Raw genomic sequence first — 19,074 nt, forward strand, 5'->3', positions numbered from 1 at the left:
AAAAAAACAGAATATTTATTTAATTAGTTTTTACAAGCTGTTCAGCTAAGAATAAAACGAATGGAAAATCATTCTCTTGTGTCCAAGATAAGAGCACATTATAAAAAAATCCTGAAAACCTTTAGGTATAGAAAATTAATAAAATTAGGAAAAAGTTGTGCTCTGAGGAGATACTATATGACTTTGTGAAAATGAATATTATTTTTCCTTTTTTTTAGATATTTTGATATTTGTTGAATTTTTTGTATTAGCTCTCTAGGTAAATAATGAATTATTTTACGTGTGATTATTAACATCTTATTCAACTATTTTGCTTCTTATAACCGATAATTGCGATTTTCCATCGCCTTTTAGTAAAAAATTGTTATTATTGTGTCTTAAAATAATCATATTGTATCTATGCTACACACACTATACATATCTACATATAAATAAAATATCATTGAATTAGTTATAAATGCAGGTATTCTCCGTAACCGTTTAAGCCAATTTAACAATTAAACCCGGCTGATACTTATGATTATTATAGGTATAAGCTAGTTATATTTACTATATACGTATACAATTTTAATATATTATTATAAGAGTAAAAAGGTCCTATCTAATTCCGGATGTATTTTCATTCAATGTGTATAAAAAATAAAGTTAATGATATATCGGAAACGAATCGTTGAACAAGAAAATGTATCATTTTTTTTCAACAACTTTCAGGTACAATGACCTTGTAGAGCTTAAAAAGCTGCCATGCGTATATTACTCTCCTCATAGCGTATTTTTTCTAAATCAACCTACTGATCTTGGACATTATGAATACAATAAAAATTATATCGACACGTAGTTTAGTTAAAAAGCTGTAAAGTGGACTTTAAAACATATTAGAGGGACGATTTGGTGTTGGACCTTTTTATTAATCCATTCCATGGAGCTTATTATGCTTTTAAAGCATCGTTTAACGTCCACCCAGGTAGAAAGTGAGGCCAGAAATGAGACATTTGTCACCAGAGAAAAAAACTTAGAATACCATCATTATACACATAAATGTATTACATACTTTCATAGCTCAGGAAATTCAAATACATCAGAATATTAACTAACTGTAAATTAATACCACCAAAGAATTTAGTGGGCTCTCGACAAAAACGCATAGGTTCCGTTTTAAAGATGAATTAAGTTTAATTTTTAAATCCAAGATTGCCGAGTTCATACCTAATTTAACGTATTAATTCTTTCACTAAAAACACAAAAATATCACAATGACGCACACGCTTTAATTGTATTAACGTTACGCAACACAAGGGCTAGTACCTGTTGCGCCCTTTGAAATGTTTATTCCGAGAAATTGTGCAGTCGCGAATTATTTCAGCAATATTCTTTAAATTTCACGGCAGAACAATAACTGCATATTATTGTCGGTATTATTTCAGAAAAACAACTGAATGACCCCTCAAAGACACAAGTTTTGGTTGGCGTCGAAATCGACGTCGGGACGTCCACGAGACCTAATTTATTTTTAAACCACTGACTGTTACGTCATATTCGACGCTCCCCCAATCTTTCGCGGCATACGTTAACGAAAGTATTGTATTCACTTCTATATCTACTTGTTTTCCATTAAATTGAGGTATTTTAAGTTTGGAGGTGCGTTTGTGTAACTTTGGCAATGAATTGAGAAAAATATTTTGTTTTTTAGAACAGTACAGGGACTGAGTAAATCATAATCTGTCTCAAAATAGGTACATCAATCACCATTTCCCTGCGGTTATTAAAACCTTAGTGTTTAAGGAGTGTGATTTATTATTTAAACGGTTACATAGCCATTCTAAAAAACCAACGGTGAAAGTATTTATAGTGTATATGAAATAAATTGAGGTTTCATGAGTATTTTCTAATCACAAGCGATAGATATTTAATTACCCAATTGGTCTTTCAAGAAATGCATATACCATTAGGAAAAAGTGGCGGTGTTCTATTCAAACTATCAGGGGACATTTACTTAAAGTTGCCTTCTCGAACAAATGTTGCTGTTTTCTTTTTCCATTTTTTATTCTTATATTTCCTCCCCTTTACCGCTTGCATACTGATAAAGTCCAAGGTGATGAATTATAAGCAATGTTGCGAGACAACAAAAACTAAAAGTATCAGATTTCTAATACACCATAATAGTTCCGGCCTGTTCTGACTGATGCTTAATTTTAATCATAAGCTTTTGTTCACATAATATATTATCACAAAGTTACATAATCTCTTAAGGTTTATTGAGATGTAAGCATCAGTCAAGCCAATTGAATCAATATCGTAATAAAAACCTTAAAAATCGTACAGAGATAAGAATTAGATTTCTAATAAATCATACTGTTTTAATTTTCATATGATTGTCAATGTGTATATATATATTTTAATCAGAATCATGTAATGTACCACAGTGTGTTGTTTCAGCCTTGACAAAGACTAAAAATACAGTAGTAACGTCGGCCTTTCTTCTATAAACGAGAGGCTGATGCAATCAGTCCTTTACCAACGAACTTTCTTATTGATTAATTAAGAAAGCTGTCACGCACAAAAAACTACTTACCTTTTTTCTAATGGGACGAACCACATAATTTCAATTGTTTTGATTTGGGAAGCATTAAGGAACAAGTAGTTAAGGTACTAAAAAAGACACTTTGTATATTGATACTGACATTTTATTAAATACAGTTGATTGAAATTGACAAATTTAATTTATAAAAATTTAGAAATAACAGATCACATACGTGACCCTTTTGAAGATATTTGTATTTAAGCAATCGTTTCTTCTTTCCCGCAAAATGTTAGAGGATCAAACAAAAATATGTTATTGATTGGCACTTCCTTTTGTGAGACCCCTTTAATTACTTCTTGGGCAATGACTCCTCCGAGTACCGCACAAACAGGAACAATTTCTCCAAAAACTAACTCGAATAGCTCATCCTTTAGTTTATTGTGATCAAAGCCATATAAGTCGAGGACTTCTGCTTTTATTTCTTGTAAAAGAGCAATGTCTTTTTCTTTGTTCAATATTTCAGGATTGCGATTTTGACGGTTTCGGAATTCAAGGAGAACTAAAATAAATATTAAAATGAAAAACATTTCTAATTAGTTCCTTAATATAGTTAATGAACTAACCTGAACTAACTTCATTAGATTATAGTCTAATAATTCATAATAGCATTAATTAATTAGATTAATTATAACACACTCGGTAACATTTCGTGTTGAGTGGAATTAGTAACTGCAAATATTCAATTTCCTTTTTTTAACAACTGTATTTAACGCTAAAGCACTCATCAAATAGTTCATAAATTTGGTAAAATCCATAAGAACGATAACAATAGAAATGCCAATATTTTAAGGCAATAATAAAATTGGTACTTTTGTACCTAGTGCGCGAAATACTGCTTTGGTGGAAAAGATTTGAAGGGAACACATCATGTGTCAATGAAAGATCTTTTAGTGAGTGAACAGGACTTAATCTTAGCAAGAGCATTAGATCTGTGCAAGGCAACTGAATTTATATCTCAGCAGCTACCAAATTCACAAACAATAAGTAGCCAGTAGTATTTACAGTTGAAACAAGACTAAAAGAAATCAATGACAAAACCACGCACAGCAGACTACCAGTCACTTGGCCTAGGATTTTGTTTCCATCAATACAATTACTTAATTTATAAAATCTGAACTGTGTATATTTGTAGGATATTACGTTTTCTTTTTAAATTTTTGGGCGTTGAAGTCGACGTAATATCATTCATAACAATATATCATAAATCCAAATGCAGTGCTTTACTTCAGTGTTACGTATATTTCAACATCCCTACTTGTCCTGATTATCCAAAATTGCTCCATAGTAGCGAATTCGCAATATGACCCAAATATGGCGATAAGTAAGTGGTTTAGTCGAAATAGACCAGCTTCAAACTTACCTAACATCAAAAAAAAAAAATCATTCCTCCTCTTCACCTTCTTAATGTGATCGACACTCTGTTTAGTATTGGGTAAAATTATGACTTTATTTATTTCGGGGTAAACAATTTGGCCTTTCACTCTTACTGTTTCCTTTTCAGGCTTTGATTCTGTTCCATCATGGTTTCGTTTCTTACCAATTAACTTTAATTGATCTCTATATTTTTAAAATACATTTAGCAAAAACAATAAAATGCAATATACTTAGTGTTTGTAGAAAATGGGTCTCCCTAATTTTTCCACTATTAATTTAACTACTGATGGTAATTTGATGTTTTTAAGGATGGTGCAAAACTTAGGGGGAACCACCTTTTCAACGCACAGTGTAAATTCAAGCGAGTTCACTTACATATAATAATCGTGTTCCAGAAAGTCAGAGACTGAATAACCAAAAGTACCCAGGACGTCTCCAAATATTAACTTAACATTACTGGACCTGCATATTTTATCCAGCTTTAATAGGAAGTCTGTTTTAATTCGTGTAGCTATAATTATGGTAAATGTTTCAAAGAATTTAATATCTTTCGTTGCAGGATCTGATGTGTCTGCTGTGATTTTCACCAAAGGATTGAGTGCTTGGGCCTTGATAAGTACTTCTTTTGCAATCTAAGGACAAATAAATCGAATACCTATATAGTTCTAAATAATCATAATACATATTTCAAAAATTGTTTTATATCTTTTATAAGAAATTGGATACCATATAAAACAAGCTTTCATATGGGATAAATGTACAGACGCTTTTCAACAAACACCATGTTGCTGCTTACATAGCTAACTATTGTCATTAAGATTTTACAAGTATGTGAAATTATCTTTATTAGATATACACTTACCTGTTTTCCAATACTGTCTCTGTTAATTAAGAAATTTTTATTTTGTTCCTCTTCAGTAACTTCTCCATCATCTAATATAACCAAAGAATTAATCCCTGACAAAAGAATATTTTTAGCTATTTCAGACCCTAAGCCTCTCACTCCTATCAACAAAATATTGGCTGCTCGCAATCTGAAAAATGAGATGATTAGCTGCAATCAAATTTGGCCGTACTACTGTACACCATGTCCCAAATTTTACTTCCAAAATAGGAACCTCAGGGATCTAAGACATTTTTTGGATGCTTTCATTAAATTTGAAGATTTCTTTGCACTGGGAAGCTTTGAAAAATATTCAGATACAAGAAATTATTTTGAAAATTGAAAATTATGGGTATAAAAAAAATTCAGCAAAGTAGTTGGTGGTAGGTTCAGTTTTCTGGTTAGGTGTTCTTAATAACAATAATAATAACATAGAATCTTCAAAGTGAATCTAGTGGTTGTATTGGAATCAAAAACAAGTTTTGAACAAAAATTATTCATATGTGAAACATTTTAAATGTTTATTTGATGAGAAACATTGTTTGAAGCGTTTTTTAGTCTTTAAATACACCAAAATTTATTTTTAACATTTAAAAGATTTAACATTTTTTAATTAATTTAATTAAACATTTAAACTAAAGCTTAAAATGCAAATTAATTTTAAAAATTGAAAAAACCACAATGTCAAACAAGTACATAAATAGAAAGCAATTCTAGAATCAAAACACCTATTTAAAATTGTCAGAAACATTAAAAAATATGTCCCTGTTTAGGGCATATTTTTGTATTATCTACGATTAGTTTACCACTCTGTTACAACAAACCTTTTCATTTCCAGCATATTTGATTGAAATATAGGCTTTTAGTAATGTTATTCAAGTTACTTAACTTTATACCTTGTGAATTTGAAATAAGTGAATACCCCAGAATTCACTTGTGATTAAATTAACTTAAGCAACTTTCCGAAGAAGGCTTATGGCTGTTTCGAGGTTATATATAATAAGAAAATATATGTTGTCACAAGACAAAAATTCTGTGGGGAATTAACAATAAACATGACTTTTGGCAAATAGAGGATATGTTTTTAAAGGAAAAAATCAAATCTGCTTTTAATCAGCGGCATCACTTACCGTTCTTGAGATTCGATTCCCCATAAACGAATTTGGCGATCATACAGTTCGGTTTCCACAGCCGAAAGCTGTTTTTCACTCATGACTCTTTTCTGTTGTATCAAAAGTCAAATTAAAAATAAAGTAGGAATCCGTGTAAATGGTATAAGCTGAAGAAAATTGCAGAAAGGAAACCCCAACAAACAACTCAATTCCTGAAAAGAATCCTAACCTCACTACACTGAAGCCGCCACCACTATTCCTAATTCGATTCCAAATTATTAAAAATCTTGGCGTGCCATTGATGGAATTCATTACGTGAACTAAACTACTTGTATTACCCAGTACCTGATGATTATTGTAAATTTGGTAAACTTAATATGTTCTCTATTCCAATGTGGGTAAATTTAGTACAATATACTACTCATTGCCCTAGGCTTTGAGGTAGGCCAGCTAGTTCAAGACATGTCTCAATAATGTATACAAAGGCCACTTTATTGTTCTTTTAGTTCGATCAGCTTTTAATTGAATATAAATTTGAACTGCTAAAATTCACTTGGACTTGAAAATTTAGGTCCAAACCGGAAGCCATAAGACGCTGTAAGAAATTTTCACTGTTTAAAATTTTCGTGTTTTTTTACTCTAACAATGAATTAACTATCGGAAAAGAAAAATTTAAGTTTGTTTTATATTGCTTAACTGAATTTATAAAGTTCTGCACCAGCTTGTGCAATAAAATTTGGTTTGCTCTTCGGGTAGTATGTTGATGGGATAAAAAAACGGAATTTTTATGCAGTTCAAAATTGTCATGGCAACTTATGGATTCCGGTCTGTGCCCTGCCTTTCTAACCATAGTCATTTGTCGAATCTGACAACTGTCGCTGTTCATAATTTATGTGGGCAATAACATCTGTATTCCTTGGCAAGCCTAGATTTTTAATAAATCGGTATAATATATGCGGACAAGTTTGTTGAATGTCGAGTCGCGCGCAGTCGCACCATTGCGCCACCGAGTCGCGCCACTCAGTTGCTGTATGCTGAGACATAAACAGTAAACATAAACATATTGTCTCCCATCATCATTCATCACCACTAGTTTCGATTTTTCTACATTCATCATTTTTTCACTTTAAAATTTAAGTACCGTCTGCTGCCTTACTGAGTGGTGCTTACGAAGGAATAGATAATATGTCAAAAACAAATTTTGATTCCGATAGATTTTTAATAGAAATTGAACACAGGCCCGCTATTTGGGATTCAAGATCTACTGAATACAGCAACAAATTACTGAGGGGAAGAGCATGGGAGGAAATATGCATTAAGTTTGTTCCAACTTTCGAAATAATGAGTTCTTCAGATAAAAATAAAGCAGGTAAGCTTACTGTATCCTGTTAAAAAATGTATTTCCCAAGGCCCCCCATGAAGGGAAACTAACAAATGGAGTTAATACTAGTGCTCAATCAAATCGCGAAAGCAAACGCTAACGGTAACGTAATCACACGTGTATGTCAGAAAAAAACAAATGAGTTATGTTCACAACTTCACCGCAAGAGGTCGCGAACGTGTCTGTCAAATCAGCTGTTTTGGTGTGAAAGGAACGCACTTATCACCTAACTTTTTATTTACGTCACAAAATATAACGATTGAGCATCGCTTTACTTAAAATGACAAGTGAAATAAATCTAATATGCTAAAAAAGAATAAAGATATATTTGAATGTCTAAACATAACCCTATTTTTTGCACGGTTGCCGCTTAATTTGTCGAAGTTTTGGTTCAATTAATTTCTTTTTTATTTAAAAACTTTTTTGTTCATTGGTATGATAGTTATTTGCTATGGATCTAACAATACTGTTGAATGCCACTAAATACTAATAGCGTTGCACCAATATCTAACAAATTCCTGCTACGTATTAATTTTAAAAAGATATGGCATCTCTGCTGATATGAAGCCTGTAACGTGCATAAAAAGTTCGTTATTTGAATCATATATGGAAGTTTGTTCGACATTTCGGCAGTTTATGAGGAAGAAATGTTCAATTATTGTTTTGAATGTTCACAAAATTTCAAAAAATTACTGAATACTTATATGTTTATAAGTGAATACGTATTATACACTGAACATTCAGTTTAGAAGTGTTGCTGAAATCTTCGTACTTGTGGAGCAGTTTTCAGTGTGCCATTTTCCAAGATCCTTTCTGAGTAGATTGGGTAAAAAAGTATTCGTACACACAATACAGCAAGTCGAATTAATAATTATTATTAGAATTAATATTTTGTATGTATGCCCTTGGTGTTAATGATTGTTTGAAACCCTCTAGGCATTAATTCAACAAGTTTTCTGGTTATTCCTGGACTAATTTCCGACCAACATTTTTGTAATTGTAACTTCATAATCCCATTATGACAAGATTACTCACACTTGTGGCATTCATGCTATTCCAAAACAAGACATTTTAAATTTTGGCACAATGTATTGAACAGAAGTATGAATGATTTTAAGTGTGTTCCCTATGCTGCAAAAACTTAGATTTTGTTGAAATAATGTCACTATTCAATCTTTTTGGTCTTTGTTTAGCTTTAAATTGTTAACCCATTTCCTTCGACTATTATAGTGCCACTGATTATTCCATGAAAATAATTGTTGTACCAAAAAATTAAAAAAATATGTTTACAAATTCTAAAAAAATGCATTTTGCAGAAATGCTCTACATGTATGAATACATTTCTAGCTTCCCAAAGTCACAATTTTTAGAAAATTTATGTTATTGTTTCCATTTCTTACCAATATGTAATTGTTCCACAGTATATTTATAATAAATATTTCTAAGATAAGATTAGAATATTCAGTCATTTTGGGTACTTGTTAGACAAATATCTATTGCATTTTACCTCTTATAGTGTTACTCCTTATTATTTGTCCTTAATATTTATCAAAATTGTTATAATTGTTTGATGTATTGTTGCTGTTTTAGCTATATATTGTTCTAGCTGTTGATATGCAAAGAAAATGGAAGAGTTTCAGAGACTGTTTTAGGAGAGAACTGGCAAAAATGAAAAAAACTAAATCAGGTTCTGGTGCAGAAACCGGAAGAAAAGAGTACATGTATTTCAAACAACTTCAATTTTTATTACCAATATGTGAAATAAAATCTCAAGATGAAGAAATGGTAAATGAGGGGGAATTCTCATCACGAGACACAGAAGAAGAAATTACAACTCTCACTCAGCATCCATCGAGTCAGAAGAGGAAAAAACAATCACCTACCTCAGATGAACATCACCATCTTATTCAAACACTAACAAAATGTTTTCAACAAAAGACAGATCAAGAGGAAGTTGATGACCCCGACAAACATTTCCTTCTTAGTCTGTTACCTTATTTTAAAGGTTTACCTGATGAGTGCAAGCTGGATGTTCAAATAGAATTTCTAGATACTCTCAAACGTTACAAGCAACAGTTTGTATTAAGTCCACTTCAACATAAACCGATTTTAACCGAATGCGAATAACGTATCAAAATTTTGTGTGACGATGTTGATACCTTAGTATAAATGCATTGCTTGCTAATTTTAATTTTGGTTATTTTCTTAATCTCAAACGATAAGTGTTAGAACTAGTATTTCCCTCGGAAAATTAATAATCTACTAAATATTATTTGAGACGCATTATTATTTAAAGGCATGTGCTATATGGCACATGTTCTAGGATAAAATGATGAATGATCCATCTTGAGACAAAAAGGCATACTTGATCAGGCGCATTCACCAGAACTTCCAACCCTGTAATTTATTATTTATCGCATTTATTATACATTGACTACGATTTTCAGGTTTTCAGTTATATTTAAAAACAAATGTTTAGATCTAATAGTTTCCTTAATTCTAATAGTTATTGGACGGGATCTATCTATAAATCGATGTTTGTGAAGTCTTTTCTGGTGGCTCCAAATGTCTTATTTAATATCTACCCATAAACTCTTATTTCATTGTTGTTATTGGGCAAGCAGGACACACTCATAGCGAACGATTTCACGGCAAATAATCCCGCGGAGTTCGTTCTAAGGACCCGGCGACATGACGTCCGTTTGTCAACACAAGGGGGCTCAAATTTGTGACTTTAAACAAAACGGACCCGAACAGCCGTTCCGAACATTCTGGGGGGCCAACATCAGGGGGTCAGGCGTAAAAAGCGCGCTCTTAAGGGGGCACGGGCCTAAAAAGACCCACATGCCAGCCCCTTGTGTGCGGTATGTGGTACGAAGGGCATATGCACAGTTTTGCAGCGATTTTGACCAGATAATTGGTGGTTGAACGCTTTATATGTGTTTAGTGACGACTAAAACGGTTTGTCAATGGCTCGGTGTGTGGTAACGGGTGCCAATCTGATCTTTTGAGATTCTGGGCACGGGTGTGTCGTATAGCGAATAGATTTCATGAGATCAACGAATTTTTCAGCCTTTTTTATTTCTAATAATTAATATTTGTTTCACAGGGCGAAAAAGTAGCAAATATTCTGCTGCAGCCATATTTATAGCCGAAGGTACTTCAGAAGTTGCATAACTTTAATAAAAAAGCGTTTTCAAGTCCACCAGTGGTGCGCGTAGCAGCACGTTATTGAATACTTTTGAAGAAAAAATTGGTAAGCCACTGCTTTGCAAAACAATTTTTTTTACCTCTATTGACTTCGGAAGAGGCTGCTTTGCGTATAACTAACTTAACTTACATGAATTGTTATTTGCATTCAAAATCTGAAAGTGATGATTTTGTTGAGAAGTCATAGCTTTCAACGAAATATCGACAAAAATTCTAGGGCCATAAAGTAAAGATCGAAAAAGATTTTTAATACTCTGTATTTTGGTACCAAACCATTTCCAGCTGCATGTTTATAGGGCTTTATTAAATATTTTTAGATGTGAAATCTACTTTAGAATTCTTTCAATAAAATTTCGCAACGCCCGGTACATTCATAGCATCAGCTTTTCTGTGGCTATTCAAAGCACCTATATGTAAATCACTCATAAACTGCTTAAATATAGGATCCGCCTATTGTTCTTGCGAGAGTACTAAGACAGAATAGTCAGTCATTTGCAAAAATGAAAAACTCTTTATTTGCAAATTACTGGCATTCTAAAGAAATATTGAACGATTGATTTTTTTACGCCTCAAAGAAATTGGCATCCTCTATCTATTAGTATTATTGCCGAAGAGTAAAATCTGAGAATATCTAACATATTTATAAATTCGACCTGCTGGCCACTTTTTTTGGTCACCACTCACCGATTTTGTTTGCTAAGGCAGAAGAACAATATTAATTGTTTCGTATCCCCCATCTGTCCGAGAACAATATGCTGAGTTGAACTGAAATTGTCTGAATGCCAGACGTTATAGTTAACATGTAACAGCAAACAAATTGCTTGTCAATCGAAAAAGTCAAGGAGAAAGCCTCCACTTCCTAAATCGTTCCCAGAAACCTACGACGTGCCCTGAATAGACCCTAAATTCATTCCTGAAACTGATTTTTAAACTTTAGCACAATGGTTTATAGGCAGTGGATCTGTTCCCTTTTGTTACTGATCGCGGAGGTGACACTTTCCAATGTATTCGAGTCTGGGGTTGTTTATACCACTAAACCTTTTAAATTTCATGGGTGGTCATTTTTTCAAATTTACAACGGACCCTAATGTTTCTTTATATGTTGCTATTGTCATGACCCGAAGTTAATCGATTCGTAAGGATTCTTGAAGCTTTTATAAATGTAATAAAACGATTTTCTGTGATTTATGAATTTCTCTTAAAACTAATGAAGAGGTACATTATGTATAATCCGTGACTTTTAAGAATCTACTTTTTTACATGTCATAATAGGTTTTAAGCATGGAATATGCTGTAATTAAAAAAATAAGGGATGGACTGTGATGGGATATGGAAAGGGGGTAGGCTGCATAATTGTCTTTTCGAGAGTCAAGTTAGGAATACTCGGCTTTTAAATTTGCTATGATTGTATTTTTTGCGTAACCCAAAAAACAGAAAATCTGACACCTTGTATATTCAGAATATTTTTAAGAGTTTATCAAAATATTTTCTATCGCTGAATCTCATATTTGGAAAGCTAGTAAGAGTTACCAATTTACAAATAAGTTATAAAATATTTTTTCTAATTTTGATAAATAATATATCTATATAGTTACATAATGATAATAATGGTTGCTGTAGGTCTACGGCTAATCTACAGATTAAAAAAATGTCCTATTGCATCAAGTAACAGAATTATCCGCGTTTTTCACTTCACGTGGTTAGATTTTTTAAATATTAGTTCCTTCGCGAATACTAACCATCAATACTTGAGTTAATATACAGTTGTGTGGATATGGATATACTTTCGGATATAAACAGGGTGTGCCTGATCGGCAGCAGGTAAGAAAAATAGTTTCCTGTGTTGGATTGTAGGTGACGCATTATTTTACAGAGTTGCAATCGGATTAATTTTCGTTGCTTTCGTACCTACTTATGTTATTTATTGTTGTTTGTGATTTGTTGATATCCACATATACATATGTATTTCAAATTTTAATTTATTAAATTATTTTAGCAGTAAACTCACATATTGTCTTTTATTACATTTTAAGGGAGCTTAAGTGCGGCCCTGTTCAGTAATTTAGCTGTGACTGTGTACGTGCGTCTGTTTTGATCGTGCCTATCTTGAAAATAAATGGTCTTCAGTAATTTTACAATTGCCAAAAGTTAACTCGAGAGTTAAGTTGAGAATTAATCAATACATTTTTCAGAATAACTTTGTTCCAGCAGTGAATATTGATAAAAATTTCATTTTCTATCGCATGTTCCTATAGACTCTGACATTCTCCGATGGCATTGCCTTTTATGAACGAAACTTGCCATTTAAATCTTTCGCATGAATCACAACAAACACGACAGAGATAAACTAACTATAGTTGTACGGTAATATAATAGCTACTAGTAAAATTGGTTGTATTCTCCTAAAATAGCCTTAACCGTTACAAATTCGAAAATGGATATTCCTTTAAGATAGCTAGATAAATTTTCCTTCTCCTATTTTTGTTCTTATTTTTGTGATTTATGGCTGAGGTTCACGGCTCATCTGCAATTATCTAAAGGACAGTATATTAATAAAAGCAGATTTTAAGGCAAAACGGTTAGAGCTTAAGTAAAGAACTTTTAAACAAAAACCAAAGGTTTATGTCGGTTAATTTTACAACTAGAATTTACAGTAGTTGCCTTTTTATCTGTCATATCCTCTTTTTTAGCTGAGCACCTTCTTGTCTTTTCTAATTCGGAATAATTATAGCTACATAACCGACTGCTAGAAGTTTGGTCACGAGTTCTATTACCGTACAGCTATAGTTATTTTTCTCTGTTGTGTTGGCTACCTTCAAACTTTTCATAATCTTGGAGTGTGTAGACACTTGAAAATTATGATTATTTTTTATTTTTTTTAAAACTGTTCCAGCTCAATAGAAAAACTAATGTAGGATACACGTTTCATGAGACCATTGCTGCACTTATCCTTGACAAAAGATCTCAACTTGCGCCTTATTCCATTGCCAATTCGTTCCTTCGCTCCTCGTCTTGTAAACTGTCGTGCACTAATATACTGTATCATGGAACCTGTATCTTAATGTAATAATTTTGATGTCTCCATTCTCACGCTCTCTACAGAGTGAGCATGAGAGTTACTCGCATTTTCGCTTTTCCCAAAAATAGAGCATTGGTTAAACGGGAACAGTTTAGAAACACCATATGAATAATAAAAAGTTAAAATGAGTCAATTCTTTTGTGTATTTAATTATGCAATGAATATATTACGTATATGTAAGTGGCAGAATTATAGCATGATAATATGGGGGTATAATCTCCTGTGATACTTATTCGAGTTATTAGTGCAATTTGCTTGATTTCGAGTATTCTCCCCAAGAAGTCATCGCGAAAAATAGTATAGTTCACTGTCAGTAAAAGTATTGTATTGGCCCTTGATGTAGTTGTTTATGTTTTTTTTATTTCTCAACGATGCCTTACATTAGGGTGTTTGCCTATCGCATTCTGATGAACGTCCACCATTCCGAAACCTTTGCCGGTTTCGGAATGGCCTGATGTGGGATTCTGTGTCCACTAATGTAATGTGAAACGTTTTTAACATGGAAGTTTAACCCCCGGGGGGTAATCATTGAGATCAGTTGAATTTCTTTGACTTCTCACTCAGTTGTTCAGCAATCTAAAGAACTTGCACTCTAATACATCACAGAAAGTAGAGTTGGGGGTAAATGTATCATTAAAGTCGGCCCCTTTTTGAACTACCAACCAATTAAATCGTAACAAAGAGTTGACCAGGGCATAATTCCATCCGAATAAAATCGAGCGCTCGACTGTAATAATAATAAATGTGCAAATCATTAACTCCTTACAACAGTGGTTTCTATTATTAAATAAAAGTCTTGAACGGTGGGGGGCGCGAGCAACGTTAATTCGGATCTGCTTTCAAAGAGGTGCCGATCAAATCAGACTGTAATTAATAAAAGTGAAGAAGGGCATCTCGGTCTCGGTTGGAGGTCTGTTGATATTTTTCGTGTCATTCTGTTTTGTCGATCTAGATTACAATTGCTATGTTCAATTAAACCGAATATGCTTTACTGGACCCAAAGACTATCTTCGTTAGGTGTCAAAAACGAAGCGCTTTTCAACATAAGTTTATACGAAGTTTTCGTTATATTTTTGGGCCTAGAGTACGTGGTTGAATTTATGGCGCTATGTTCAGAGACACCCTGTACAATATACAAATATACTCGTATTTGAGTTTATATTAGACATACGCCGCTATTCCGTTGGAACCCGCTGAACTTCTTCATAAGGCGGAACACTCTCTTTGTAGTACGCAAAGACGGAAACATACTTATAATTTGTTAAAAGACCGTCCTCAATTAAAATTGTTTTCGCAGCAGGAACACCTTAAACAAAAGGACAAACAATGAAAAAAGGTTCGAAATAAAGAAAAGCGTCTGGTTTGCCGCCTGTCTTTCCATGACAAATTAATTCCATGATTTTTTATTATTACATCTGGAAAAAATTACATTAATTTGCGGACTACACACAGCAGATGTTGTGTCACTGCGTCCCGCGGCGCCCCCTATCGCGAGAAGGGTAGTTTTTTATTGTTGCCCTTTCAGAAAGAGCCCCTTTGTTATTAGTATTATTTTTGTAACACGAATATCAGCTTAATTTATAGTTTTTTATCGTATTCTTGATCTGGAAAAAGAAACTTATGAGGGTTTGCAACAAACTCCGCTATATCAAATAATGCAGGTATTCTCCTCTAATGGGATCTTACGTTTTTAAAACAATAATTAAATGTAGATGTACGACGATCAAGAGTCTAATTTGACTAACAATTATACGGAATTTTACACCTTTTTGGCATATTTCTATACCTTTACAATTATATAGGTCCGATTGTTCTTTACCACCATCGCGTAGAGATTCGATAGATCAATTCGATTAGTTTAAAATCAGGTGATAGGGAACAGTCCGGTCCAGGTCATCGTTTCTCGAAAGGGCCCTTTACTAGGTTTTAGGAAAAATTTTGGGCGGTTTGGTGACTTCTGGTAAAATGCCTGGATTTCTAAATTTTAACGTTTACATATTTTCCGCAGCTCAAGTGCATCACTAGTCACCGAATTTATAAAAAAAGAGATGATCGGAATTCAATTTAAGAAAATCGAAGCCCCTTTTTAAAAAAATAATTTATAGTTCTTACAATCCAGAAATTGCTTTGATATTGGTTTAGTTATTTTTAATTACCTAATTAGGGAAGTCCGAACAACAAGAAAAAGCTATTTTTCCTGAATATTTCGAAAAACTAAATGTCTAAATGGCGCATGATTGAACGAGTACTAAACTACACATCATTCACCAAATGGAATGATAAACATAATACATTAATAATTTTGCCGTTTGTCGCTGACATTCTTAATTCGCAGGTGACAAGGACTATTGATATACATCAGATGCAGTGAAGACAAAAAAAAGCAATCATGGCATTTTGCTTTGCTGCTGATGTGCAATTCACTGCTACACGCACCTTTAACACATGCTTTGACACCGTAGCGTGTCTACGCTCCCGCTTACCGTGACCGTAACGGGTGGGGGCGTAATTACTGCTCCGCAGGACGAACGTGGGCGCGTCCGGAACGCCTTCGGACCGCCTTTCGCGCCTTCAAGTATAAATCATATCGTATACAGGTTGTTTGATTGTGAGTGACGATTAATTTAATTTTATACTTTTTGTGAACTTGAATAGTTTTATACGGGCATTTACATTTTACGACCATAACGATTAGGTATATATTTTATCTTGACCATGAAACATAAAATGTAGTTATACTGCGATATATGCAGTAATTACCAATTTGATTAAAACTATAAAGTTGAATGCAGTTAACTGCAAAAAGAAAGATATTTAATTTTTAAACATTTTCCTTAAAGAACTAGAGAATAATGTGGAACTTATAAACAATTGTATATACTTTCTATATTGCTCGTTTTACACCTCTCTTGGGCATTTTTTGAAATAATATCATTGAGAGTCTTATTACATCTTTCAAGACCTCTTTCTTAGGTTAAAATTGAGTTTCTACTATACTAGTTGCGTTTTGGAAAATTTGGAACAATTATTGAGATCAGTTGTAAAATTACAATAATTTGTAAATTTTCGAAAATTTTACAAAATTTTTGAAAATGTCCAAATAAAACGGTATTTGATAGACCTTCTAAAACTAACTTTGCGTAACTATTTTTTCTCGATACGTTAATGAAATACGGATCAGGAAAGTGTAAACAATTTTAAAATTTAAAATTCTCTCAAAAAATGTATAAAAAAATAACTGAAATTTTATAGCACTGTGGAAATGTGCATCACTGGTGGCGTCACAAAGTGGAAATTTTGGAAATCGACATTGAAGAGAGAACACATGCTCTGTACTGCATCTACACGGTGTCCTACTGAAATTTTGAAGTACATACTAGTGTTTTTTTTTATCATCTGTCCATATTTTTTTGTTATATTCAAAAGAAACCGCAAATAAAAAAATTACTGGGGTGAGCTGCTTCTCAGACACCCCATAGTGCCTTCATACTTGTAATGCATGGAAACCCTTGCAAACCATCAGTACAGGCATACTTAGTGTAAATTGATAATTTTTTTTAAGCTATTTGTCTTTTTTCAGATAGGTATCTCCATACTTTACGTTATTAAAAAACATAAACAATTTTCATAATTCAACCGACGAGAAACTTAAATTTTAATTAGATGAACAGCGGTGTAACAGTAATTTGTGCCAACCCCCACTCCCTTCTATTCGGCGTAGCTTTAGATGTACATTAATTAATTTCGCCACTTATTTATGCTGAAGCGGGAAGTCATAATTAAAAGTTTCATTAAGGGCTTTATTACAGAAGAAAGAAAATTGAGACTGCACTGTAACTCCTTGTTTAGGAAGCTAAATTTTAGCAGCGTTAGGTTTTAATCAGTCTTTGTTCGCCTTATGAGCCCACCGTTAATTAAATTAGTGCCGAGTTGAAGATTGCTTCACTGAAATATTTTGTAGCCTGAACACAGCAGTGGCATTTTGATTTACTGAACATAACAAAAACTCGCAACATTTTACTATTTTATAAGTATCTGACTTATTCAAAAACCTTTGGACGCCGCTGTTCTTACTGGTTTAAATGATCAAAATATAATAAATTTTTATTAAGTGAAGTACTTAATTAACCAGTAATTTTTAGACATTTTTTCCCCAATACCTGTTATTGCCGACCTCTTTTTTAATTCACGGCTAAAACCAGTATGCTTCTGCTTTTACTATATCTACAGGATAATTTTACAGTGCCTTGGTGGGACCAGTTGAAAACGCGACATAATAAATCATCGGCTTATTACATCTTCTTAACATTCACCATAAAATAAAATTAATAAGTGTAAGGTTCAATACTCAAGACTATCAGTACTGCAACTGGCTTCATGGGGCTACAAAGTTTTAAAATTTTCAGTCATAAGCGGCGTTTTTTTTTTAAATAATGCAGGCACTGGTTTTGGTCCGACACTGATTTTTGTACAAAATATAAAATTATATACTTTCAATGGGCACATCCAGGAAAGAGCAGCGCTACAGCGTTCTATTGCAGCAGTTACATTTCACTGTAGCGCTTTATTGTATTGTATTATATAGCATTGCATTGAAATGGGCGGACTGGTAACAACCCTTCAGTGGGACCAGCGGACCCATTCTGTACTCCCAGAACATTGCCCGAGAAATAACGTCAAAATGGCCTATCTAACCAGCATCAACATATAACGGGTGATCATAAAAAAAACCTCGCGGAAGGTAATCGCAGAGCGTCGATTAAGCTTCTGCAACTTACCATTTACTACTTAACATCAAACATCTGACTGAAAGTAGATCAAAAGATGAATTTATCCAAGGTACATTTCTGATATTTCAACGCCTACTTGAGTTTTTTACGATCATCCTTTGCAAGGTAAACAAATACACATCACGGGCACGTCATTTTGACATAATTTCTGAGGAGCATTCTACTCCCTGAGTCAGAAGTATACAGACGCGTCCGCTACAGCACTGACTTGGTAACTCACCTTGAAGTTGAAATTTTGATTCTTGAGTTTTTACAAGTTCAAATTAACAGTCGCTTCTTAAATTCAATTGCCCTGACAAAAAGAAGTCAGTGAATTCAAGCTTCGAGTACTGCCACGCTCGACAGCTGCAAATTCCCTGAATGCGCGTACCACCAAAAATCAGTGGCGTACTTCGCTTTATAAAAGTATCTATTCATTTTCACAATTGTGAGTGATAAGGACGGACTTTTTCCTTGGCGTTTTGACTTTTTTACCACCTTTCGGTATAGCTCTGATGGTTTTTGTGGAAGCTCAGATTGTTACTTGAAAATTGTCTTCTGTACGGCTCTTTCTTGCAGTCAGTGACGCACCTAGTAGTAAGTGGATTTAAAAACAATAGAAGAATTAAGCAATCGGTATTTTAGAACTCGAATTTTCCGCTTTGTCCTTGGAAAAATTTGACAC

General features: G+C 33.3%; 2 protein-coding genes across 2 annotated transcripts; one reads left to right on the top strand and one right to left on the bottom strand.

Annotated features, from left to right (window-relative positions):
* Window positions 1-2,679: 2,679 nt before the first annotated feature.
* Window positions 2,680-6,151, bottom strand: Aos1 (activator of SUMO 1). The gene is made up of 5 exons (XM_066395045.1): window positions 5,969-6,151; window positions 4,818-4,989; window positions 4,331-4,587; window positions 3,942-4,138; window positions 2,680-3,080 (listed from the first exon to the last, which is right to left on the bottom strand). The coding sequence occupies exons 1-5, from the start codon at window positions 6,049-6,051 to the stop codon at window positions 2,779-2,781; spliced, it is 1,011 nt and encodes a 336-aa protein (XP_066251142.1). The 5' UTR covers window positions 6,052-6,151; the 3' UTR covers window positions 2,680-2,778.
* Window positions 6,152-7,088: 937 nt separating this feature from the next.
* On the top strand, window positions 7,089-9,729 carry LOC136412130 (uncharacterized). Its single transcript, XM_066395046.1, has 2 exons — window positions 7,089-7,319; window positions 8,938-9,729. Exons 1-2 carry the CDS (start codon window positions 7,136-7,138, stop codon window positions 9,456-9,458), a joined length of 705 nt encoding a protein of 234 aa, XP_066251143.1. The 5' UTR covers window positions 7,089-7,135; the 3' UTR covers window positions 9,459-9,729.
* The last annotated feature ends 9,345 nt before the right edge of the window (window positions 9,730-19,074 follow it).

The sequence above is a fragment of the Euwallacea similis genome, chromosome 11 (assembly GCF_039881205.1).
Source record: "Euwallacea similis isolate ESF13 chromosome 11, ESF131.1, whole genome shotgun sequence".
NCBI classification, from domain to species: Eukaryota; Metazoa; Arthropoda; class Insecta; order Coleoptera; family Curculionidae; genus Euwallacea; species Euwallacea similis.

Excerpts from the sequence above, each read along its gene's own strand:
- Aos1 (XM_066395045.1), bottom strand. The coding sequence starts at position 6,051 with ATGAGTGAAAAACAGCTTTCGGCTGTGGAAACCGAACTGTATGATCGC. Across the intron at positions 4,990-5,968 it reads GGAATCGAATCTCAAGAACG|ATTGCGAGCAGCCAATATTT; the intron begins GTAAGTGATGCC and ends CTCATTTTTCAG. Across the intron at positions 4,588-4,817 it reads GAGACAGTATTGGAAAACAG|ATTGCAAAAGAAGTACTTAT; the intron begins GTAAGTGTATAT and ends ATTTGTCCTTAG.
- LOC136412130 (XM_066395046.1), top strand. The coding sequence starts at position 7,136 with ATGTCAAAAACAAATTTTGATTCCGATAGATTTTTAATAGAAATTGAA. Across the intron at positions 7,320-8,937 it reads TTCAGATAAAAATAAAGCAG|CTGTTGATATGCAAAGAAAA; the intron begins GTAAGCTTACTG and ends ATATTGTTCTAG.